This window comes from Myotis brandtii, unplaced genomic scaffold (genome assembly GCF_000412655.1).
Source record: "Myotis brandtii unplaced genomic scaffold, ASM41265v1 scaffold154, whole genome shotgun sequence".
Taxonomy (NCBI): domain Eukaryota; kingdom Metazoa; phylum Chordata; class Mammalia; order Chiroptera; family Vespertilionidae; genus Myotis; species Myotis brandtii.
In genome coordinates this window covers 9882362-9907361 of record NW_005355584.1, presented here as the reverse complement: position 1 = coordinate 9907361, position 25000 = coordinate 9882362, and the positions used below count along the sequence as shown (strand labels likewise).

General features: G+C 37.1%; 2 protein-coding genes across 2 annotated transcripts in view; one reads left to right on the top strand and one right to left on the bottom strand.

Annotated features, from left to right (window-relative positions):
• SNRPD1 (small nuclear ribonucleoprotein D1 polypeptide 16kDa) overlaps positions 1-10739 on the top strand; it is an 11035-nt gene extending 296 nt beyond the window's left edge. Inside the window, exons 2-4 of the mRNA XM_005861602.2 lie at positions 5949-6025; positions 7491-7682; positions 9957-10739. Coding sequence (XP_005861664.1) covers positions 5949-6025; positions 7491-7682; positions 9957-10033 — 346 coding nt within the window. The 3' untranslated portion in view covers positions 10034-10739. The remainder of the gene's footprint in view (positions 1-5948; positions 6026-7490; positions 7683-9956) is intronic.
• A 6192-nt stretch (positions 10740-16931) lies between these two features.
• Positions 16932-25000, bottom strand: part of ABHD3 (abhydrolase domain containing 3) — a 51071-nt gene continuing 43002 nt past the window's right edge. The window contains exons 6-9 of the mRNA XM_005861637.2: positions 23642-23815; positions 22108-22156; positions 21863-22028; positions 16932-17795 (exon numbers count right to left, since the gene is read on the bottom strand). Of these exons, the coding sequence (XP_005861699.1) occupies positions 17617-17795; positions 21863-22028; positions 22108-22156; positions 23642-23815 (568 nt within the window). The 3' untranslated portion in view covers positions 16932-17616. The remainder of the gene's footprint in view (positions 17796-21862; positions 22029-22107; positions 22157-23641; positions 23816-25000) is intronic.

Here is a 25000-nt window from a genome sequence, read left to right as displayed (position 1 = left end):
CCTTATCTTGGCCGCGCCGCCGCCGGCGCTGAGGCCTGGCCTTTCAGGCTGCGTGGCGCGGGGATCCCTCGTGTCTTCCAAGAGGTGGACGTGAAGACCGAGCCCTTTCTTCCCACCCAGTGTCTGAGCCGTAATGGGGCAGCTGAGGCTTACAAGGCCTTGCTTTCGGTCACGTACCGAGTTTCTAGCGTAGACGACTTCTGGAGCTCACCTCGGCCTCGGGAATTGGCACACTCCCTGAGAACGTGGAAGGGACAAAAATTGCACGTCCTGCATAAATGGTTTAAATTAAAAAGAGTGCTTACAACCTGCGGAGGTTTGCCTGGGAAATAAGCCAATTTTCGAAATGTTTTAAATCAGGATGGACTCTGGCTTTTTTTTTTTTTTTTAGTTTAGTTTACTTTTTGATGCTCTCTAGATTTAAGATTATTCAATTTACCTTCCCCTTTAAAGTAGAGTAGGCCTTTGAGCCCTGGCCAGTGAGGTTCAATTGGTTGGAGCGTCGTCTTGTTCACCAAAAGGTGGCGGGTTCGATCCCCGCTGGGGAGGCAACCGATGGATGTATCTTTCTCTAAAATCAGTAAAAACAAATACAGTAGGCCTTTGATTTAGGAAAAATTTCCCAACTTGGGACAGAATCACTTTCGGTATTTGTGATTGACTACACGGAGAATCGCTATTTTTTCCGTTTTATTTCTTAAACTTGTTTGGTTTAACCTACTAATTTTACACTATCTGCAAATGGATTTGCTGTTGGTGTTTTTTTTTCTTGAGGCTGAGAGGCTCAAGGTTTCTAATAACCAAGCCGGGAGTTAAAATATTTAGCTAGTGTATTGCCTATTTATTGAGTTAAGAATTGTTAGTATGGGGCACCTGTTAAATTGTGCACTGGTAATGGATTTGTTTGTTTGTTTATTTATAAATGATAGAGAGAGAAATAGTTGTTCCACTTATTTATAAACTCATGGTTGATTTTTGTATGTGCCCTGACGGGATGGAACCCGAATCTTTGGCATATGGGGACAACGCTCTAACCAACTGAACTCCCCGGCCAGGGCTTGGATTTCTTTTTCTTTTTTTCTTTCTTTTTTTTAAGGTCGAGTCCCTCCTTTGTTGGACTTTCCTGTTTTGTGGGGGAGGCAGACTAGTAGATAATTTTTAGTGTGTTTGAAATGACCTTTCACACTCTTCAGGGTGGAGTTTGTAGAGAAGGCATTTAATGTTAACTTTTAGTCCATTATTTGAACTATAACTTTGGATGAAAAGGCCTCAGAGCCCTAGTGGGTTTGGCTCAGTGGATAGAGCATCGGCCCACGTACTGAAGTGTCCCTGTTGGATTCAGGTCAAGGGCACATAGCTCTCCCTGGTCAGGGAGACGATCAATGTGTGCCTGTCTCACATCAGTGTTTCTCTCGGAGTCTCTCCCCCTCCCTTCCACTCTAAAAAATCAGTGGGAAAATATCCTTGGCTGGGGATCAACAAAAACAAAAAAGAAAGGTCTCAGGATTTAAAGTACATTTTTGTTTGCAGATTTTTAATATTTCCTACAACTTTTGTAGTATACTATGTTAGTACAGTTTGGGTAATATTATATTTAAAATTTTTTTCTTGAAATAATGCTTATTGCACGTAATAATATTTAAAATAGTTTTTCTTGAAAAAAAGTTTAAAAAAGCTACTTTTAATTAGAAAAAAGTATATTTTTGAATTTTCTCAATACCTGATAGTCTAAGTTTTATGTAATACTCTTTGAAATTAGTTTGTCTCATTTAAAGATTTCTGTGTTGTGACAATTTTCTTGTAAACTCCTCTTCTGTGTCTTAGAATATAGAAACAAAATTATCCCAGACCAAGTAATTTCCCCTTTTTTGATGGCTGTACCACTAAAAAAAAGTGATACTTTAAGGCTGGCTTCCTTTTAATTATTGAAACATTCAGCCAACTGTTACTTAGTGCCTATTACAATCAGGGTTAGCTTAAATATCATAAGTTGTACCCCTCAACAGCAGTTTAGTAGGGGAGAAAAAAGGTAATCTTACATGTATAAGAAATTTTGAATGTGAACTTTATATTAAATTCGTATTGTGGGATTATTGTTCATTTTTCTAGATGTGATTGTGTGGGAGAATGTTCTCATTAGAAAATGCATGTTGAAGTGCCTGTGATTTATTTTCAGAGGATTTGGTGAAAGTGTAAGTTTTGTGTATAGGAGGCAGACACACAGATGGCAACATTTCAATAATTTGTCAACCCTTCAACTTTTCTTCTGCTATATTTCATAATAAAAGTTGGGGGAGAACAAAAAACTAGATGAAGTGTACTAAATACAAAATTGGATGAAAATAAGAGACAATTTTGGGATGGAAAACATTTTCCTAAACAAATTACATACCTAGGAAGGATTCACAAATTTAGCAATATAAAATGGGGGGAAAATATTGTATGACTAAAGAAAACAACAAACAAACTTGAATGGCTGTGGCAAACTGGTAGAAAATAAAAGAAAAATTTAACCTAATTGAAAGTGTGTGAATAATGTGAATAGATAATTCACAAAAGGAATATAAATTTCCCATATTTATGAAAAGATATTCAACCTCACAAGTAATAGAAGAAAGCAGATTGCTTTTTTTTCCCTATCAGATTCACACACACACACAAAAAAAATTTTAAAAGATTGGTGACAACCAAAGGACTTGTATGCATGCATATTAGCATAACCAATGGACACAGACACTGGGGTGGTGGGGGCTTGCCCGGGGTGGGAATGGCTAGGGGAGGGGGTCAATTGGGGAAAAAGGAGACACATATAAAACTTTAGACAATACAAGAAAATAAAAAAATAAGATTGGTGACAGTGTTTGTGAGGATTTGTATTAATGGATTTGTGGTAGCAATATATATATAACATACATAGTATATATATGTATACACATGTATATTAAAATGTCTCTAATATAAACTGCTAAATGAGAACTGTGGGTTAGAGAAGTCATTAAAGTATGGCCCAATTATGTGAAAGCAAATTTTATGAATATGCTTATAAATGCATGTAAAATGGTCTATAAGAATATTCTCAAAAACATGGAGTGGGGTAGAAAGGGAGACTTTTACTTGATCATATATATACAATAATCATGTAATTTTTTACTACCAATTATAATTTGTTATTTTTCATTCATTATTAAGATATACTTGACATACAGCACTGTGTAAGTTAAAGGTGTACAGCATAATGACTTGATTTACATATATTTCAAAATGATTGCCACAGTAAGTTTAGTTAACATTCATCATCTGGTATAGATACAAAAAAAAGGTTTCTTCCTTGTGATGGGAACTTTTTTTTTTTTAATCAGAGAGGAAGGGAGAGAGAGAGAGAAACATCAATGATGAGAGAACCATTGATCGGCTGCCTCCTGCATGCCCCCCACAGGATCGAACCTGAAACCTGGGCATGTGCCCTTGACCGGAATCAAACCTGGGACCTTTCAGTCCACAGGTCAACGCTCTATCCACTGAGCCAAACCAGCTAGGGCATGATGGGAACTTTTAAGATCTACTCTCTAAGCCAGCAGTCACGAACTGGGGTGGTCCATGAGGTCTGAAAGGTTGGTGACCACTGCTCTAAGCAACTTTTTTTTTTAAAAAGTAATATTTGTGATTTTATTTGAACCAAACTACCAAGGGAAGCGAAATATGCATTGATATAATGCTTCAGAGAATGGCAGTTTTGCACCTTATTTTATACATTACTAGTGGCCCGGTGCACGAATTCGTGCGCATTGAATGGAAAGTAATTAGAAGAAATATTTTAATGTTGCTATACACCCTTTCTCTGTAATAAAAGTGTCAACCAAATTCACAATCAACAATGATAGATCGAAACACACGTGTGCAATTGGCACCAGTGAGAGCTTTATATGTATGGCGCCTGTGCGAGTCAACTTAGCCTTTTATATACATATAGAATAAACTTGCTTAATTAGACCTGCTTTCTGATTTAGCTAAACTTTTTCCAGCCCAGTGAAGCACCCCAACTTCTTTCAGGTAATTGTCAGCAACACAGCAGTAAATATCAACATGAAGCAGATTATTGTAGATCACGCATATTGTAGATCACGCAGGGAGAACAAAGGGTAAAATATTTAACTGCAGCAGTGTCTGACTATATTCTACCCTGTGAGAAAACCTGAAGTCATTTTCAAGGTCCACCATTTCTTTTCAGTTGGGTCGTTTCTAAATTTCTAAATCTCCTTTTTCTGGCTAATGAAAAGAGAATAGGATTTCACCAAGTCTCCTTTCTACCTACTCTAAGATTTCTGTGAGGGTCAAATGAGATGAGGCACGGGAAAACGCTTCACAGACATTTGGTTAAAGTGTAAATGTTTCCACCTGGTTATAAAGCAAGTTGTGTTCCTGGGCTGAAGAAACTGCAAGGAGGCTAGTCTATAGTCACTAGGGAGAGAAAGCTGGGCGTTGCCACATGACATCATTACCCAGCGCCCATGGCCACTGTTTCCAGGCTGGGCTGTGGGCCCATTTTGCGCCATGGCAGCATCAGCTGCAATTTGGTGGGGTGGTGGCAGGGCCTGTGTCCCACTTGGGAGAAGCTGAGTGTTGCTATGTTGGCGCCAGGTCTGTGCTGCCATTTCTCTGTAAATGGCCAGTGCGTGTCACGGCAGTTCCTGCATTGAGTGTCTGCCCCCTGGTGGTCAGTGCACATCATAGCGACCGTCGGACTGGTGGAGAGACACTTAGCATATTAGCCTTTTATATATAGAAGAGTTTCGTGCAATAGGCCTTCCCTTCCCCTGGCTGCTGGCACCGGTTTTCCTCTGGCACCCAGGACCCAGGCCTTCGCTCCAGCCCGGAGCCTTCCGTCTTCGCTCCTCCGCTTTGCGCCTACATATGCAAATTAACCGCCATCTTTCTGGGGTTAATGTGCATACTCTCCTGATTGGCTGGTGAGCATAGCGGATGGAATGTCAATTTACATGTTTGTCTATTATTAGGTAAGATAATCGAAAGAAGATGTAAGTGGGTTACATAAATTCATTGGTGATAGATTAGGGATGCAGGAGAAAACAGCAGTGAAACCTCTGGGATTGGATAAAAAGTAAAATGAAACATCTTTTACATAAGTGGGCACATGATAATTAATAGTCAAAAATTAACATCAGCCCTAACTGGTTTGGCTCGGTGGATAGAGCGTTGTCCTGCAGACTGAAGGGTCCCAGGTTCGATTCCGGTCAAGGGCATGTACCTTGGTTGCAGGCATATCCCCAGTGTGGGGGTGTGCAGGAGGCAGCTGATCCATGTTTCTCTCTCATCGATGTTTCTAACTCTCTGTCCCTCTCCCTTCCTCTCTGTAAAAAATCAATAAAATGTATTTTTAAAAAAAAGAATTAACATCAATAACAATGAGAGAATTTGTAGTCTCTGCTCTGGTGTATTGGTTGTGCCCTGAGGGGTCCAGGAAAAGGGAAATTGCCCTGACATTCCAAATATATCTTAGATGCAAAAGTCTAAGCAACTTTCAAATATGTCATACAGCAGTGTTAACTGTAGTCAGCATGTTGCACATTATACCCCAAATATTTATGTATTTTCTAACTGGAAATGTGTACCTTTTGACCACTTTCATCCATATAATTTCTTGATTTCAATTTTGTGGTTTATAATGACTTTAGGATCTGTATGCACGGATGATGCTTTACAATGGTTTAGAAAATCAGAAGTGTCCAAATGATTGTGTGTTGTTATTCTCCTTCATAAATGCTAAGATTTTAATTCAGGGAAAGCTGAAATTGTGATGGAGATTATTAATAGGAATTGATGCAGATAGCATCTAAGCAGATTTTTAACAATTAGAAATGTCACCCTTTTGAACTTAATAAACATTTTAAAGGTGAAAATTTATCATTTTATTCCTGCTGTCTTTATAGATTTTTGATGAAATTGAGTCACGAAACTGTAACCATCGAATTAAAGAATGGAACACAGGTCCATGGAACAATCACAGGTATGGAGGTTAGACTTCTTTATAAAGCCCTTCTATCTACAGGCCAGAATTTCTTTTTGGTTGCTTAATGAACGTTCTTGTAGTGGGTATCTTATTCTTTTTGTCTGAATTATTTCACTGGCCTTCTTACTTCAGCTTTACCTGAAGTACTTCTGCTAAGACCGAGCTGGGTTCCCCCAAGATGTCCTATATGTGACCCCTGTTATCCTATTTTTATGCCTTTCATGCTTTTACCTGTATGTGTGTCCTTTTGCCTGCAATGTTGCATCTTCCAAAATATATGTTATTACTTTTATTAGAATTTTGTGCTCCCTGTTAGATTGTAAAGACTTTGAAGATAGAAGATGGATTTCTGTGTCTTATTATCTTGGGTAAAAATATATGTGGGAGATTAAGAGGGGACAGTAAGGAACTATAATTTTACATTACTTTTTTGTTATTTGTTTAACTCTTTGCTGTAATGATGTTATATGTTTAGGTTTATATTGAAGGCCACTGTGATTTTTTCATTCATAGTAGGCCCTCTTCCAAAGCTGCAGAATTTCAAAAGAATTGATGAGCCAAAGAAAGAAAAGGCTATCTTGGCATGTGGTCCCACTCTCTTAAATGTTTAAGTTATAAATTTATAAATAATTTTTTAACACATAGATCAAGCATCTGAGTAAACCAAGAGAAATATACATTAAACTTATATTATTTGTGTGTATACTAGAACTTTGTAATGCCAGTTGCTATGAAGAAATCAGTAGTACAGTGTAAGATTTTGATATCTGAGGAAGTATAATTGCTATTACGTTAAAATTCTATAAACAGTGATTAGTCTGCATTCTCTAAGGTCTTCTTTTTAGGAATTCAAAATCTAGTGATGGGCCTGGCCGGCGTGGCTCAGTGGTTGAGCGCTGACCTATGAACCAGGTGGTCATAGTTCAATTCCCAGTCAGGGCACATTGCCTGAGTTGTGGGCTCGATCCCCTGTATGGGGTGTGTAGAAGGTAGGTGATCAATGACTCTCCACAAAATACCAACTTCTGCGCATGGGCCACGAAGTTTCAATCGCACTGTACATGCGCACCCGCACGTGGTATTTTGTGGAAGAGCCACACTCAAGGGGCCAAAGAGCCGCATGTGGCTCTCGAGCCACGGTTTGCCGACCATGGCCTTAGGCTATGAGGAGACTATAAGGAAACAGTGGAAATAGGCATGTGTATCAGTTAGGGTCTCTCCATGGCTTGCTGCATTCACTTCTGTAAGTATATCTAACATGGGAGGGAAAATCTCTCTAAAGGAAAGACTTCTGATTTGTACAGACAATATCTCCCCCATTTACCAGTTTACATAATTATGTCATAGATACTTGCACTGTAGCAGAACAGTACTCTTTTGTAATAAGGTATACACTGTACTTGATATATTAATTGGTTGCCTTTCTTATTGTGCTAATAATTGTCCTCTTTTTTCCCTCTAGGTGTAGATGTCAGCATGAATACTCATCTTAAAGCTGTGAAAATGACCCTGAAGAACCGAGAACCTGTACAGCTGGAAACACTGAGTATTCGCGGAAATAACATTCGGTATTTTATTCTGCCAGACAGCTTACCTTTGGATACACTACTTGTGGATGTTGAACCGAAGGTGAAATCTAAGAAAAGAGAAGCTGGTAAGTTGGAAGGATTATAAATGTTTTTGTGAATGTATTTATACCCTAATTTACTAATCAAAAATATGGCTGTTTGCAAACAACTGAGGGTTTTTTTTTTAATTGCCTATACTTGCCATGAGTGCATTTGTTATAGTATTTATTATTTTTACTGGTGTTGTTATTAAAACACGAATCCCATTTTTCTGTACCTTTGTGCGTGGCCTTATCTCCCACCCTGTACATACTTTGGAACATTTGGACATTGGCTCTTTATTCCCAGTATTCTGAAATTTCTTAATGACTTGGCATAGGATCTTCACTTGTCCTCCCTATTTTCCCTTCATTTTGCTGTTCTAGGTATACTTGGTGGACCCTTTCAACGTGGATGTTTTGTCTTCTATTTCCTGAGAAATTTCCTTGGCCTTATCTTCCAATCTAGCATACACTTAATCTTCAAGACTCTTGTGTTCTCTGATAATTTTTCATAGAATTCTGTCCTTGTTATATGGATATAGGTTTTCTTTTTTCTTATATGAATAATACTGGGTAGGATATTAACTAGTAGGACATTAATCATAGTTTTTGGTGTGGTTTTTTTTTTTTTTTAAGTTTTATTCTATACTTAGCATTATTTTCTCTGGTTTCTCTTTTTATTTGGTCTTTATTAATTAAGTACTTTATTCTTTGGTCATCTGTTACTTAAAGTTCTGGGAAGGGAGGCTGGCCTTCTTAGCTGGTCTGTATCATTGTAAGAGCAGGGAGGAGAAAGAGGCTGGGTGTTTTATAGACTGTCACTTAATATAATGATTTTGAGACTTTCCTTCCACCCACACTAAAATATACCTTGTATTGTGACCCACTCATAACTGAAATAAAAGTTTCAGGAACAATGACTTGGCCTTTAATACATACAAATGCCTTTAAGCTTTCTATCCTATTCTCTCTCTTTTAAAAAAAATACATATTTTTATTGATTTCAGAGAGGAAAAGAGAGGGGAGAGAGATAGAAACATCAATGATGAGAGAGAATCATCAATTAACTGCCACCTGCACGCCCCCTACTGGGAACTGAGCTTGCAACTTGGGCATGTGCCCTTGACCGAAATCGAACCTGGGACCCTTCAGTCCGAGAGTCGATGCTCTATCCACTGAGCAAAACCAGCTAGGGCCCTGTTCTCTTTTAGTTAAGAAAATTTCGGGTTACAACTCATAGCTTAAAAAATGCTGATTTAATACCCCTGTCCCTTTGCCTTGCTCTGTGCCTCTTGCTGCTATCGACTTTGTGTTTTCAAATCTGAAGCCTTTCTGTATCTTTAGGTTCATTTTACCCTTTCTTACCTACCTGTTAGCTTTGTAATTAGCTTTGCAAGGTAGGGAAGAGGACTAGATAGTTTATTGCTCCACATAAAATTGTCAACTATTTTTTTTGTTTGTTTTCAGGATAGTGGCCTCATTTTACCTTTGGTTCCCAACATTCTAGGTCTCTAGGGAGTTATTCTTCCCTTACTAAACATTTACCGTCCTTAGACTACTTTCTAACTTAAAAATTTGTGGGGAAAATTCTTTCAACCACTGTGTGTTCTCTACCTTTTTTTTTTTTTTTTTTTTTGGTCCTTATGGGTATTTGCCATTTTTATTCCTTTTCTATCATGAATAGTGTTTCAGAAGGAATTAAGGATGTGCAGTTAATCTGCCTTGTTTTAACAGATATTCTAGACTTACTATATTGCTTTGTAAGCTGAAAATAATAGATAGAATGTAACTGACAACTGCATGTTAGGATTTTTTTTAAATATTTATAGCTGTCCAAAGATGAAATAAGTTCATTTGGATAGGAGTTTTCTGTCGCTGATATTCAAGTAGATTTAAGATGACCAGGTGACAAGGGATATTGCTATATGGATTAAAATACTAGGTTTTGCTTGGGTTCTCTTCAGTAACAAAAAGTCTGGCATATGGTGTTCATGTTCTGTTCCATTGATAAGATATCTCTTCTATCTTGTATGAGGTTCAGATCATTTGCATTTCATTTTGGGGGGGATTTTGAGACATGATAACAAAGGAAAATATTTTAAAACTTGATGAATTTCTCAGTAATTATATTCAAACTAACAAATACTACAATAAAGACTAGCGATGCTTGCTTGGTTCTGTGTGTATTTGGAGAGGTGACTTGAGGTTACATTTGAGAGAAGCCAAGAAAGTTTTCTTTACTGTAGATGCTATTTGTAGTGACCAGGTAACATCAGATCAGAAGAGAATTTACCATGCCTTATTTTTTTCTTTCCTCAGTTGCAGGAAGAGGCCGAGGCCGAGGAAGAGGAAGAGGACGTGGCCGGGGCAGAGGAAGAGGGGGTCCTAGGCGATAATGTCTCTCATGATTACTGTTTCAAAGTGATATGCGATTTGGGATATTTTTTGTACAGGTTTTGTTTGTTTATGTCAGTTTTTAATAAACATAAATGTAGGCCAGTTGTCTATTGACTATCACATTTAGTTTTAATAGTTCATATATATTCATGACATAATACAGTGAGAGCTGAGCATTATTACATGGCAGTTCCAGAATTCCATTCATAGATCAGGCTTTTAATTTTTTTTAACTAAAATATTTCTTTTATAAATACATATAGCATTTACATACATCTTTTTGCTTCACGTGCACTGAATATGTATTTTGTTTGTTTTACTTTGACTCAATTCTATGAAACCTACCTACAGGTGAAATGGGTTTTGTTTGTTACTTCAGAAGCTGAAGTCCTATGGAATGGGCTGTAAAATTGATTCTCCTTTCCTGAGTTTTACTCCATGGAAACTTAGGTACTTAGTAAAAGGTGATAGTCATCTTCTAATTTAGGAGTCATTGGTTTTGTTGTGATAATGGTTTTTGTTTTTTGTTTTATTTTTTCAATAGTCTCTCAATAGAATATAATTTTCCATTCTCCTGACTTGAAACTTCAGTTAACATTTACTAGGTTATCGGTTGTAAGCAGTGTTGAAATGTGTTATTGTGGAATATACCTGTCAGTGGCCCCTTTATCAAGAACTTTTACAAGGAGTCCTTTAAGAACAAAAGGAAAACTACTTATTTTATGACAACACTGGATTCTTTCCAGTAGTTAAGGATTTTTAAAAATTGTTTTAATTGGTTAAGCTTAGAAAAAAATACTTCTCAGTATATACAGTTCCTTGTAAAGCTTACTACCATTTGTTTATATGCTAAGGGAAGAAAATTAATTTTGAAGATGGGGGATTAAGTCTGTATTTTCACTTAATTAAGCTTGTGGAGTTTTGTGTTTTGTTTTTTTTTAATGAGGAAATTGTCTGCAGACATCTAAAAAGGTTTTAAGCCCTGTAAGAGGGTTATGTAAGCTGAGAGGTAGCAAGAGTATTTGTGTGTGGTATATGTGTCTCAATCTTGTCTATCCACTGATCTGTTAGCATTCCAATTATTTGAACCTAAGCAGAAAGCAAGGAAGCCCAATGATGCAGCAAGGTGAAGAGGATATTCAAAGGGAGCAAACAGAAAAGACCTGGCACAAGTGAACTAACATAAGTTGATTTTTGTCCTCAGACCTTATAGGCTAAAAGGGAAGCAAAATTAAAATAAACATTAATATGTAACTGGAAATTGTGGCAACTCTGTCTGATAAAGAGTACTTCCTATTATCTCATCTATTTTAAAAGCAGTGTATATTGGCTTCTCATTTTTAAGTCATGCCAGTGTAACTTCAAAGTTATTAACCTGTTTTATTTTTGTGTTTTAATATCTAGATGTTTGCATTGTGAAACCAGTCTAGTACCATAGTTTAAATGTAAGAGTAAACCACAGTGGTTACTAGATTGAGTTTAATCCACTTGAAGTCATTATTTCATTTTTATGTATGAGGGAAAAGCTGTTTGAACTGCCGTTATTAGCTATAAAGGATGCCCTGCAGTATGAGTAGAAAACAGACCAAGTTTTAATATGCTTCTCTTGCCCTACTTCCCCCAAAAAGTATATAAGGATTTTAGTGCTGCTGCATTGTGCATATTTGATAGCTTTTAAACCTTAAGATTTAGTGAAATTTAGGTGTTTTTTTTTGTTTTGTTTTGTTGTTTTTTTTAAGAATTGCATTTAGCCCTGACCAGTTTGGCTGAATGGATAGAGCATCAGCCTGCGGACTGAAGGGTCCCAGGTTCGATTCCCGTCAAGGGCATGTACCTTGGTTGCGGGCACATCTCCAGTGGGGAGTGTGCAGGAGGCAGCTGAATCGATGTTTCTCTCTCATCGATGTTTCTACCTCTCTATCTCTCTCTTTCTCCCTTACTCTCTGTAGAAAAATCAATAAAATATATTAAAAAAAAAGAATTGCATTTAGGTAGAAAATTGTAAGTGGAATAATAGAATATCAAATTTCACAGTGTCTTAATCTATACATATAAAACCTTAATATGAAAATAGACCAAACAGCGGAACAACTGAACAACTGGTCACTATGACGTGTGCTGACCAACAGGGGCACGCACAGAACATGGCAGGCGTTGGCAGCAGGATGCAGAGCGCGGAACGTGGTGAGCATTGGCCACGGTGGGATGGTAGAACAGGTGAGGGGGGGTGCCAGACCAAGGCGTTGTGCCAGTAGTCATTGGGGTGAGCCTCTGATGGTTACTGAAAATTATTTGCTCCCACACACTGTAGTCACACCCAGTGCTCGGAGCCACCACTCATACCCGCTGCCGGCACCAGACCCTATCGCTTGGCCTCATCAGTGGGTACCAGTGGCGGCTGCTGACCCCAATCGCCCCTAAGGGCTTCTCCACCTCCCCCTGCTCCTGAGGGGCGATCAGGGCAGCAACCGGTGCTCACACCTGCTGCTGGTGCCGGCCCAAATTGCTCTGCGCCATCAGTGGGCAGGAGTGGGGCTTCTGGTGGACAGGGCCGTGACAGGAGGGGCGGATGAATGCGGAGGATGGGCTGAGACCCGCCACTGTGCCCACTGCAGCCTCGCGGCCCACGGTTCCTTTCAAAGTACACAAATTCGTGCACTGGGCCCCTAGTCTATTATAATTATCGTGGTTATGCAAGGATGGCTTGGTATTTTGAAATTATTAATATAGGCAGTAGTCAAAATTTACATGATTACATTAGTATGACATTTCATAAGATATATGTAATACCCTTTGTAATACTTTAAGCAATAAAAAAATTTAAAAAAAAATATAAGACTAAATAGGTATTGTGCTTTGACACTGCCTTCTCTTATTTTGAATTAACACAAATGCCATGCATGAAGTCATTTCATAAAATACTTTTAATCAGTGTCTATGATACTGCATTTAATTTCTTTTATTAATAAATGGAAATAATAACAAAAAAAAAGATATAACACTCCTAAAAACCTAAACTGGAAGATGATTCCTTAACATGATGAAGAAAGTCCATCTTAAACCAATAGCAGACATTTTCTAGATACATTTTAACTTAAAAAGTATACCTAATATTAGCCTTCATTACCTAATGTGAAAATTCTTGTGGATCAAAAAATTAAGGCACATACTTTTGAAAAGGAAGGGAAATTTGCTAACTATATTTGTGTAGAAACATGGCAGTGTTACATTTATCTGAACCAGCTTTTCCTGTCAGTAAAGCGTTAAAGTGTTTGTGTATTTTATATTTTAGGTAAGGGTAGTATATATTTGAGATTCAATTTACAAAAGAATAATAGCAAAGGCTCTAGATGTCAAATGCAGATTTTTATTCATGGTAATTAAGTGCTATAAAGTTGCTGCAAATTCTGAGTTAACCCGTGTTCCTAGGGGAAATAAAGGGTTAGATTCCTATGAGCATACAGCAGTGGTTCTCAACCTTGGCTGCACATTAGAATCACCTGGGAATCTTTTTAAAATACTGATTTCTGGGCCTCATCCTCCGGAAATTCTGTTTCTTTGTTATGGGGTGAGGCCACAACATTAGTAACAAACAGAATTTCCGGAGGATGATTCCCAGGTGATTCTAATGTGCAGCCAAGGTTGAGAACCACTGGCCTACAGTAATATTTTCATCAACTGGATTAACATATAACCTTGTTTTATATGTGTGTTTCTGTTTAAAGACACTAATATATATTGTTTACATTGAATTCACAACCAATCCTATATAATAAAAGCCTAATATGCAAATTGACCAAACGGCGGAACAACCGGTCACTATGACGCACACTGACCACCAGGGGGTAGACAACACAGGAGCTGCCCACAGGCCCAGGCCAACCAAGGCGGGTGCTGCTGGGGCGCCCCCCCTCCCCAATTGTCCCACCAGTTGCCCAAAGATAAGCCCTGATTACTGGCCAGGCCCAGGGACCCTACCCATGAATGAGTTTCATGCATCAGGCCTCTAGTAGCACTATAACTCAAGCCTGAATGAAGCTTTTTTGCACATGTATTTTCTCCAAAAGGCACATGACAGCCTTGGGCATGCTTAAGCACTATGCTTATGGGCCATTTTAAACAAAATCACAAAAATATGAAAAAGGTGGCACTGCCTGGCTGGTGTGGTTTGGTTGGAGTGTCTTCCCATGGACCAGAAGGTAAAAGGTTCGATTCCCAGTCAGGGCACATACCTAGGTCATGGGTCCAATCCCCTGTTGGGACACATACAGGAGGCAACCGATGTATCTCATATCAATGTTTCTCTTCCTCTCAAAATCAATTTTTAAAAAATTAAGTGGCGAGAGAAACCAAGATGGCGGTATAGGTAAACACCAGAAATTGCTGCCTTGCACAACCACTTCAAAAATACAACTAAACGACAAAACGGACATAATCCAGAACCACAGTAAGGCTGGCCGAGTGGAAATTCTACAACTAGAAGGAAAGAGAAAAGCACACTGAGACTCAGAGGGGGTGTGGAAGTAAAGTGCAGAGGTACGGAGACGCACGCCGAAAGGGCTGGCAACTGAGGACGAAGCGCACGTGGAAAGGGCTGGCAGCTGAGGACGCAGCGCACGTGGAAAGGGCTGGAAACTGAGGACACGGTTGTCTTTTTCAATTGGGAGGGAGTCTCAAGCTCCTGACTGCTCTGAACTCCAGTTCCGGGCGAGTCTCTGGGGACCCAGACTCATACAGGAGAAACTGGACTGTCTGGCATCAGTCGGAACTCGAGGGCGGCTTTCTCTCAGAAGTACTTGCAGTGATTACCAGGACACTGAGGAGCCGGGCCTCTTAGGGTAGGGCTGAGGTGCAGCCATAGCTGCTTGCTTCCCCCTGTTGATCCTCAGAGACCCTGCCCCACCCAAGCTGTGTGCAGCAGCTTTTGCATATGAAAGGCCTGGCCCTTTGCAATCTGAAAATTACCTAACAAACTGCAGCTGGGTCAGAGAAACCCAGAACTTCCAAAAGAAGGCCCAAGGCCCCACAGCAGCTTGCATTGCTTCACAGCTGGGTTCCTGCTGGGTAGCCTCAGGCAGAGGCTAAATTAGCACCTCCTTTTAGATCCAAGAGCCAGTGTACCCAGTGGTCAGAGTGGGACCACCCAGATTACAACTCCTCAGATTCATAAGGAACACACTCAGGGGGCAGACTCAGTGAGCACCAAAGCCCCACTGAAGCAAGTCTTGCCCCAGAAGGGTGTCTTCAGCACAGAAGTTCTCCCACTGCAGACACAGCTGATTCTCACTGCCAATTGGCCTGGAGGTCAATTCCTCCCAGTGACACCTAAAACAATCAAGGCATAACTACAACAAGACTGTGCACAAAGCCCACAAGGGGGTGCACCAAGAGTGTCCACCTCAGGTAACTGGGGAGGCTGAGCCACTGGGCCCTGTAGGACACCTAGCACACAAAACCACTCTACCAACACAGGGAAGCAGACAAAATGCGAAGACAAAGAAACAGGTCACAAATGACAGAAATGGAGGACAGCAAACGACTGGATATAGAGTTCAAAACCACGGTTCTAAGATTTTTCAAGAATTTTATGGAAACCGCCGATAAATGTATTGAGATCCTTAAGAAATCTAGTGAGACCCTCGATGTTGTGATAAAGGACCAACTAGAAATTAAGCATACACTGACTGAAATAAAGAATATTATACAGACTCCCAACAGCAGACCAGAGGATCGCAAGAATCAAGTCAAAGATTTGAAATACGAAGAAGCAAAAAACACCCAACTGGAAAAACAAAAAGAAAAAAGAACCCAAAAATATGAAGATAGTGTAAGGAGCCTCTGGGACAACTTCAAACGTACCAACATCCGAATTATGGGGTTCCAGAAGAAAAGAGAGAGCAAGACATTGAAAACCTATTTGTAGAAATAATGACAGAAAACTTCCCTTACCTGGTGAAAGAAATAGACTTACAAGTCTAGGAAGCGCAGAGATTTTTTACAGAGAGGAAGGGAGAGGGAGAGAGTTAGAAACATCGATGAGACAGAAACATCCATCAGCTGCCTCTTGCACGCCCCCTACTGGGGATGCTCCCGCAACCCAGGTATATGCCCTTGACCGGAATCGAACCCAGGACCCTTCAGTCTGCAGGCTGATGCTCTATCCGCTGAACCACACTGGTTAGGGCTGGCCAAAGGGTTTAAAAGCAAGTCTTCTGGGAAAGCTTTCACTTTCAATGAGGCAGGTGTATCTAGCTCCACCCCTCCCCCTTTTCCTTCTCTGAACATAAATGTGATGTCTGAAGATGCAGCAGCCATTCTTTATCTAGTAGATAACTAGTTATCCTGCTAAGGATAGAGCCTGAGTCTTCAAAGACACTGGTAAACCCTTACACAAGCCCTGACCTAGAGACTACTTGTGATGTGAGATAATTAGCTACCATTGTACTTAAGTCACTGCTAGACAGGTTTCTTGTAGCTGGAAGTATTTTTAATAGGTATGCATGGTGTGAGCCCAATATTCTGGAAACTGAGCAAAACAATTTTAATATTTCTTACTAATGCAATTCATAAATTATATTAGAAAGCAATGATCATAAATTGCTTTCTAGGGAATACTTTTTGTAGATAAAAACTCACAAAGAGCCCTGGCTGGTTGGCTCAGTTGGTTGGAGCAGTGTCCCATACACTGAAAGGTGGGTTCAATTCCTGGTCAGGGCACATACCTAGGTTTTGGGTTCGATCCCCAGTCAGGGTGAGTATGGGAGGTAACTGATCAATGTTTCTCTCATACTTCACTGTTTTCTCTCTCTTCTCTCCATTCTCCTCTCTCTAAAATCAATAATCATGTCCTCAATTGAGGGTTAAAAAAAGCCAAAAAACAAACTCACAAAGAAACAATTTAAAATATAATTTATTTTAATATCATGATATATATGTGCATATATACTATTTTAAAAATAAGCATGTACACTATAATCATTATAAAACATAAGTCAGCCTTAATTTAATATTATCAGAATAAAAGAGCATGTATAGAGTCAGTCTAATATTGTTGCATTTGCCTTTTAAAGTTAGAACCCATAAAATATTTAGCATATATTGTATTTTATCTTATTTCAGTTGTTATGTCATTATCATATAAATACCCTTAGGAATGTGCCAACTTATAACTTACATTCAAATAGCCAAAATCTCTTACCAATAATCTCTGGTAGATTAAAGTACTATTAAATCATGTAAAATGAGTAATCTAAAACATACTAGCCTAAATTAAAACCCTGAGGAATTAAAATATTTTTACACAATAGTTTTGGTTAAGTGCAATTGCATGTTTGTACTACTTTATTTAAGGTCATACTTGGTAAGGCATAGTAAAAATAAAATCTACATAAATTACAATCTAAATCTGCATTTTATTTTTTGCTACATAGTTGTTTTATTTCCCCCAAAAATAGTTTTTGCATGTCATTATGGACCTCTTCACCACCAGCTGGCTTATTTGCTTTATATACAGTAGTTAAGATTTGTGCGCAGTAAGCTGAGCTGCTTTCTATGGTGGTTCAGACAAAACGCACCTGAAAAACTACATGTTAGAGAGTTCATGTCCATGCTCAACCATGGCCTGCACAAACTGCTTGAAGACTCGATCCATATAAGTGGACTGCCTTGGCCAGATGCCCTCCAGAAAACCAATATGGCCTCCATAAGAAGTAAGGACCAAAGCAACATTCGGATTTTGCTTAGCAGTTTCTATTGGAATAGCTTGGGGAAAAGACAGGGTGGGTAAGAAAGGGAAGGAGAGAGAAAAAATATAATTATTAACAACGTTTGGATAATAAGGAAATAAGGAAAAGTGTATGTCTTTATTATTTCCAATCATTAAAAACAAAACACCATTAAACACATATTTGTAATGAGTATGGCTAATGGAATAAGTCTAATTTATATTAATCATCTATCTATATATGTTTTTATTGATTTTTGAGGGAGAGAGAGGAAGGAAGAGGGAGAGAGAGAAACATTGGTCAGTTGCCTCCCGCATGCATCCAGACCCGGGATCAAACCCACAAGCTGGGTATGTGCCCTGACCCAGAATTGAACAAGTTCTTTCTGTGCATGGGACAATGCTCAAACAACTGAGCCACACTAGCCAGGGTATATTCTTATAACAGTTCATCTTTACAATTATGTATTGGACCATCATTTTTGAAAGAACCAATTTAAGTGTTTAATCATAACACAAAAGAACAGGCCCAATCTTGTTATGAGAAATTAAAGATATTTCAAGGAATGATGAATAGTTACATTATGCTGCAAGATTCCCACTTAGGTGTTATACCAGGAAAGAAAACAACTAATCTTATGACCTTTGTGAGAGTTATAAATTCATTATGTATGACTTTGGTTAACTTGACATGAAGTTAGATCCCAAATGGTGGCTGTATCAAGGATTCAAAATTATACCTGTGATCTGTATAGTAAAAACATATATAGATAGCAAAAAAGAATGAAATAAAATACTACTCCAAGTGGTAACAGTGATTATTTTTGGGTGGTTAAAAACATTGGTGATTATTTTTTCTTTACATTCCTTCTCTGAATTTATATTTATAGTCAGGAAAAAGAATAACTTTACTTTGAAAATATAGTTGCTATATGTAAACAATTCAGCAGTAATGAGAGTCTTTTTATATGCTCTACAAAAATCTTCCTGAGTGAAAACTTTAAGGATATGAATTAAAGCTGTTCTTCCCCCCTCCACCCCCATGCTTAGAGTTCAAACAATAAAAATGTTTTGATTTAAGATCTATAATGGATTCCAACCTGGCATGCAAAGTGCTTTGATTCAGATATGCTAAATCTTAACTCCCTATTTAAGATAACATGGTTGATGCAATCATTAGACTTTCACATCTTGGGCAGAGTTTAGAGGTAAAGGAGCTAAGTAAAGGTCAGCTCTCACCACCCCACGCCCTTCTAAGGAAGGAAAGGATGCTGACACACTATAACAGCGGTTCTCAACCTGTGGGTCGCGACCCCTTTGGGGGTCTAACGACCCTTTCACAGGGGTCGCCTAAGACCATCGGAAAACACATATATAATTACATATTGTTTTTGTGATTAATCACTATGCTTTAATTATGTTCAATTTGGAACAATGAAATTGGGGGTCACCACAACATGAGGAACTGTATTAAAGGGTCGCGGCATTAGGAAGGTTGAGAACCACTGCACTATAAGGAGAACTGAGCTCCTCCCAAGACAGAGCTTCTGCTGTGTGCCTAAGTTGCCTGTTTAGATGACACTCTAAATTTGACCCCTCATAATACTCCCTAAATCAAGGACCAGCAAGTCAAGTTCTTGTCTAAAAGAAGGCCTGAACTCACATCCTCAGCCAGCAACACCTAAAAAATGAACTTCTATAATAGGATCAGGTGTGAGAGCTTAAGGGGAGGGACAGGGAAAACGACTGAAACTATTTTTGCTTTTCACCTTTCATTAAGGCTTAGATTTAGAGTGCTTCATTTGCCTGCAATGGAATTTTAAGAGCCCCAATTTTACACTCTGAATACACTCAGGAATTTCTAACATTGAAAGTTACAGTCACATCAGAAGAACAAAAGGCTGTCCACATTGAGTCATGTGAAAGATGCTGGCTGCCTTCCCTCTCAGAATGCAGACAATTGCCCACTATTTCAAGTTGCAAGACTAATTTACAGGCTTGAGAAAGAATAGAAAATAATGAGTTTAAACTTAAACCAATTGGGTCAGGTTAAATATTGGGAAATTTTTGTTGGGAGGAGAAGGGTCAGTGAAATATAAAAATAAATAAATACTAGACTTTCTTAATTCAATGGATAGACTAAACAATCATTATGTAATTCAACTGATATTAAAGTTTACAGTTTCAATTTATGATTTGTGGTCAAAGGCCAAAAGTTTCAGTCATCTACTATTACGTGTGATTAATCATGAATCACACAATTAATTGTTATCTCCTAGAGAGATGATAGGTGATTTATTTATTTTTTTTACATACTTTGGTGGATTTTCTGAAAATTTGACAATACATATGTGTCATGTTTGTAGTCAGAATAATTTTTTTAAATGAAGTAGATGGGAGAAAAAATTTTCAAGTACTTAGGGGAAAAAATAGGGAGAAAACGTTTTCTAAAAAGCTTCACAACATTTCACTGAAAAAGTCTACTGATTCCTAAGATAGTATGATTACTTATTTGTTGTTGTCAGTCCTCACCAGAAAATATATTTTCCATTGATTTATTTTTATTTTTTTTGTTAATCCTCACCAAAGGCTATTTTTCCATTGATTTTTTTTGTGTTTTTTTTAAGAGAGAGTGGAAGGGAGGGGAAGAGACAGAGAGAAACATCCATGTGAGAGAGACACATTGATTGGTTGCCTCCCCTGTGCAACCAGACCAGGACCGGAGCTCGAGCTTGCAACCCAAGTATGTGCCCTTGACCGAAATCGAACCCTGGACCCTATATCTGTTTCCAAATTCCATATTTCTTGAATTAAGAGAGGAAGTTAATTTGGCATAATTTTCTTTTGTACAGTATCCAGAGGAAAAACAAAGATTGTTTCCTTCTAACATAACTGTAGAGTCTGAATGTGCTACGCTCATTAAGAGATTCAAAGACATCATGTTATAAAGTCTCAAGTTCTCGTCCAGGTTAAAAGGGGAGAAATATTCCAAAGCCTTCTGTATAGGAAGGAATCTCAGAAAGGAAAGGCAAGTGATGACTTTTGAAGCAAAGATACTATAATATACACTGTCCAAAGAATAGTATATTTGATAAGAAGGAAAGGTTATAAAAATGAGAACAATTAAAATACTGAGTCTTAATTTGTTCTCACAGTGGACTGTGACAACTTTAAAGTGATCTGATTTATTCATTATTTATTTATTTATTTATTTATTTATTTATTTATTTATTTATTTATTTATTTATTTATTTATTTATTTATTTATTTATTTATTTATTTATTTATTTATTTATTTATTTATTTATTTATTTATTTATTTATTTATTTATTTATTTATTTATTTATTTATTTATTTATTTATTTATTTATTTATTTATTTATTTATTTATTTATTTATTTATTTATTTATTTATTTATTTATTTATTTATTTATTTATTTATTTATTTATTTATTTATTTATTTATTTATTTATTTATTTATTTATTTATTTATTTATTTATTTATTTATTTATTTATTTATTTATTTATTTATTTATTTATTTATTTATTTATTTATTTATTTATTTATTTATTTATTTATTTATTTATTTATTTATTTATTTATTTATTTATTTATTTATTTATTTATTTATTTATTTATTTATTTATTTATTTATTTATTTATTTATTTATTTATTTATTTATTTATTTATTTATTTATTTATTTATTTATTTATTTATTTATTTATTTATTTATTTATTTATTATAGATTTTTATTGATTTCAGAGAGGAAGGGAGAGGGAGAGAAACATCAATGATGAGAGAGAATCACTGATTGGCTGCCTCCTGCATGCCCCTCACTGGGGGTCAAGCCCACAACCTGGGCATGGCCCTTGACCGGAATCGAACCCAGGACTCTTCAGTCCGCAGGCCGATGCTCTATCCACTGAGTCAAGCTGGCTAGAGCTGATCTGATATATTTAGATTAAATTATGAGTATCTTTTTTGTTTATCACAGTGGAAACTATAAGACTGGCATGTTATTTCTTATTATTGTGTGCCTAACAATATTTTAAAACAGTTAACTCATGTCAAAATGTATATAACTATATTAATTTTACCATGACTGGGTGAAAAAACGTCATCCACAGAATTCAGACACAACACTGGAATCCCTACTGACTTCAGTCTACGATTTGGACTGGCATCAGTATAATAATCATCAATTGTTTGGTATCCAAACATGACTGAAGTAAATCGCTTATCAAATTCTCTAATGGATTTAGCCTGTAACACAAAAACAGATTGTAATTATTTTGGGGATCAAAAAATAAAATAAAAGTATTACATATAGTTTTTCTCCTACCTTCATGACATGATCCATGTCAATCTGTTTTACAAACATATGCCGGTGCCTGAAACAAAAGAATTTCAAAAGGAAAAAAGTAAGGTCATTCCCATCTCAAACATACCTAAATAATATATAACTAAGCCTAGCACAGGGCACCAAGTTGGTACTCCATGGTAAATATTTACTTAATTAGAGTACACAGATATTTGTCCCAAAGACATTTTTAAAGTACTTTTTTTCTATTTTTAATATGTTTTTATTAATTTTAGAGAGAGAGGAAAGGGGAGGGATATATAGCAAGAAACATCGATCAGCTGCCTCCTGCACACCCCCTACTGGGGACCTAGCCCACAACCTGGGCAGGTGTTCTGACTGGGAATTGAACCAGTGACCTCTTGGTTCATGGGTCCATGCTCAACTGGCCTGGTTAAAGTAGTTTTTTCTTAATTTAGAAAGAATGAACCAGTTCTATAAAATAAATGTAAGGGCTGTTTCATAACAAATTAGACCTACACACTGCTGCTATTAAACCAATTTGGCCAAAAAGGCCTTATTTCAGCCAGAAGCTTTTAATTGGATACATTATCTGAAGATATTATTTTTTAAATGGTTATACTGAAAATTATTACATATTTTTATATACGTACTCATTTTTTAAATGTTGGTCATTTTTGTTGTATAACCATATTTTAATTTGAATCACCTTCTTCACTTTTCTTGCTGCTGTCCCTCATTCCAGTGACCAACAGTAATTGATGATTCTTTAGTATTCTTAGCAATATTTTATAATCAACACCCTTACTTTAACAAATGGGTTAAGTTTAATCCAATGCTTAATGTCAACTTTTGGGTAACTATGGTTTTCAATAAGTCATGCACAAATTAACTGAGTTTTATTTAGAGTTTATATTTTAATTTAGCAATTCACCAAAAAATGCATGGTAACAATCATAAAAAAATAAACAGAAACATATCTATGTTCTTTGCTACCATACTGTTTAACTGTTAGAATATACACAAAAAATAAGTGCAAAGATGGTATTTTGATAATGTTAAGAACTGGGGGGACTGTTGCAAGCATATACTTAAGGAACCTATTATTCAGCACTGAAAACACTTAATATATACATTACTTACTACCTAGGAGAGAATTAGGTACTAACATTAGTAACAAGTAGAAAATCCAGGGAAATAGTTCATATTGTTACTCAACACACTTGATACTAATGTTTTTAGTCTTTTAGAATAATTTAGAACAGTGACAGAACAATGATCTTCAAATGGGGGCCCATACCATAGGGGTTGTACAAGATAATCCATTGGAGTACAGAAAGAAAACATTAGAACTTATATCTATATTTTCAGTTTATACTTAAAATCTTTTTACTCTTGTATACATTTCTAATATAAAAACGATTTTGTGCAGTAGTGAATGCATGCAATGTAACGTAAATATGCATATATTAACAGTGCTGTGCTTTAAAACTTTTTATTGTTGGGGTATGTAATCCAAAAATTTTGGAGATAGCAGATTATAAAGATGACTCACTTATTAACTGAAGACTGGAGGCAAGTTGTCAAATAATAATTAAAAAGTAGCCAGTTTAGTGGTTTCTCCAATGACTCCGAACAAGCAAAAGTATTCCAACCAACTGAAAAGGTTGCAGCTGCCTTCAAAGGAGTTTTTGTCCCAATTTTGCCCAGGTAATTTAAAAGCAGCATTCTAAAATGAGGAGAAATAGGAAACTCAGTGATGAATTTGTTATCTCTCAAGACATTCCATATCTAACTATGGACTTTATAAACTATGAGGAAAAAGATAGGCCAGTGTTTAAATACTTTATCTTGGAAAAGCATGCAAGTACAGTATATTCATTCTTTCCTTACATTCATATACTTGTTTACCTTGCAGTTGACTGTATTGTGAGTGGGAAAAAGCATACAGTTATTGCTTATATGTGCATCCTTCTATGAAAAAAAAACATGAGAAAATTCCATTGTAAAAGTGTTTTTTTTCTTTATTTCATAATGATATTGGGGATTTATTAAAATTTTGCAAATCTCTATGCCCCAGCCTCCAGTTGATTGTTTAATTTAGTATGTCAGAGGTGTTTCAGGCAAACTTTTTCTATAAAAAGCTACATAATAAATGTTTTGGGTTTGGGGGGGCCTATAATCTCTGTTGCAACAACTTAACTCTGTGATTGTAGTTTGAAAGCAGCCGTAGACAATACCTAAATAAATGGACATGAACATGTCCCAATAAAGCATTTTATATGAACATTGAAATTTGAATTTCATATAATTTTCACATGTCATGAAATATTATTCTTGTTTTGATTTTTTTTCAACCATTGAAAAGTAAAATAACCATTCTTAGCTTTTGGACTATACAGATCTGGTCTGCAGGCTGTGGTTTTTCAACCCTTGGTATAGAGCAGTGGTTCTCAACCTTGGCTGCACATTAGAATCACCTGGGAATCTTTTTAAAATCCTGATTTCTGGGCCTCATTCTGGAGGCAGCCAAGGTTGAGAACCACTGAAATAGATGAACCTGGTGTTCAATGAATAGAGAAGAAAGCAAGAGATAAGGCTGACAACCCAAGATTCCACGTGGGAATGGAAGAAGGAGTGAAATAAGACAAGCCCAACATCTTATCTGTCCCCACATGTTAGTAGTGCTGAGTCATCACCCTATATGGTTTGGCTAAGTGGATAGAGCATTGGCTTGCAGAATAAAGGGTTCTGGGTTCAATTCCAGTCAAGGGCACATGCCTGGGTTGCAGGCTTGATCCCCAGTAGAGGGCATGCAGGAGGCAGCCAATCAATGATTCTCATCACTGATGTTTCTATCTCTCTCTCCCTCTCCCTTCCTCTCTGAAATCAATAAAAAATATATTTTAAAAAA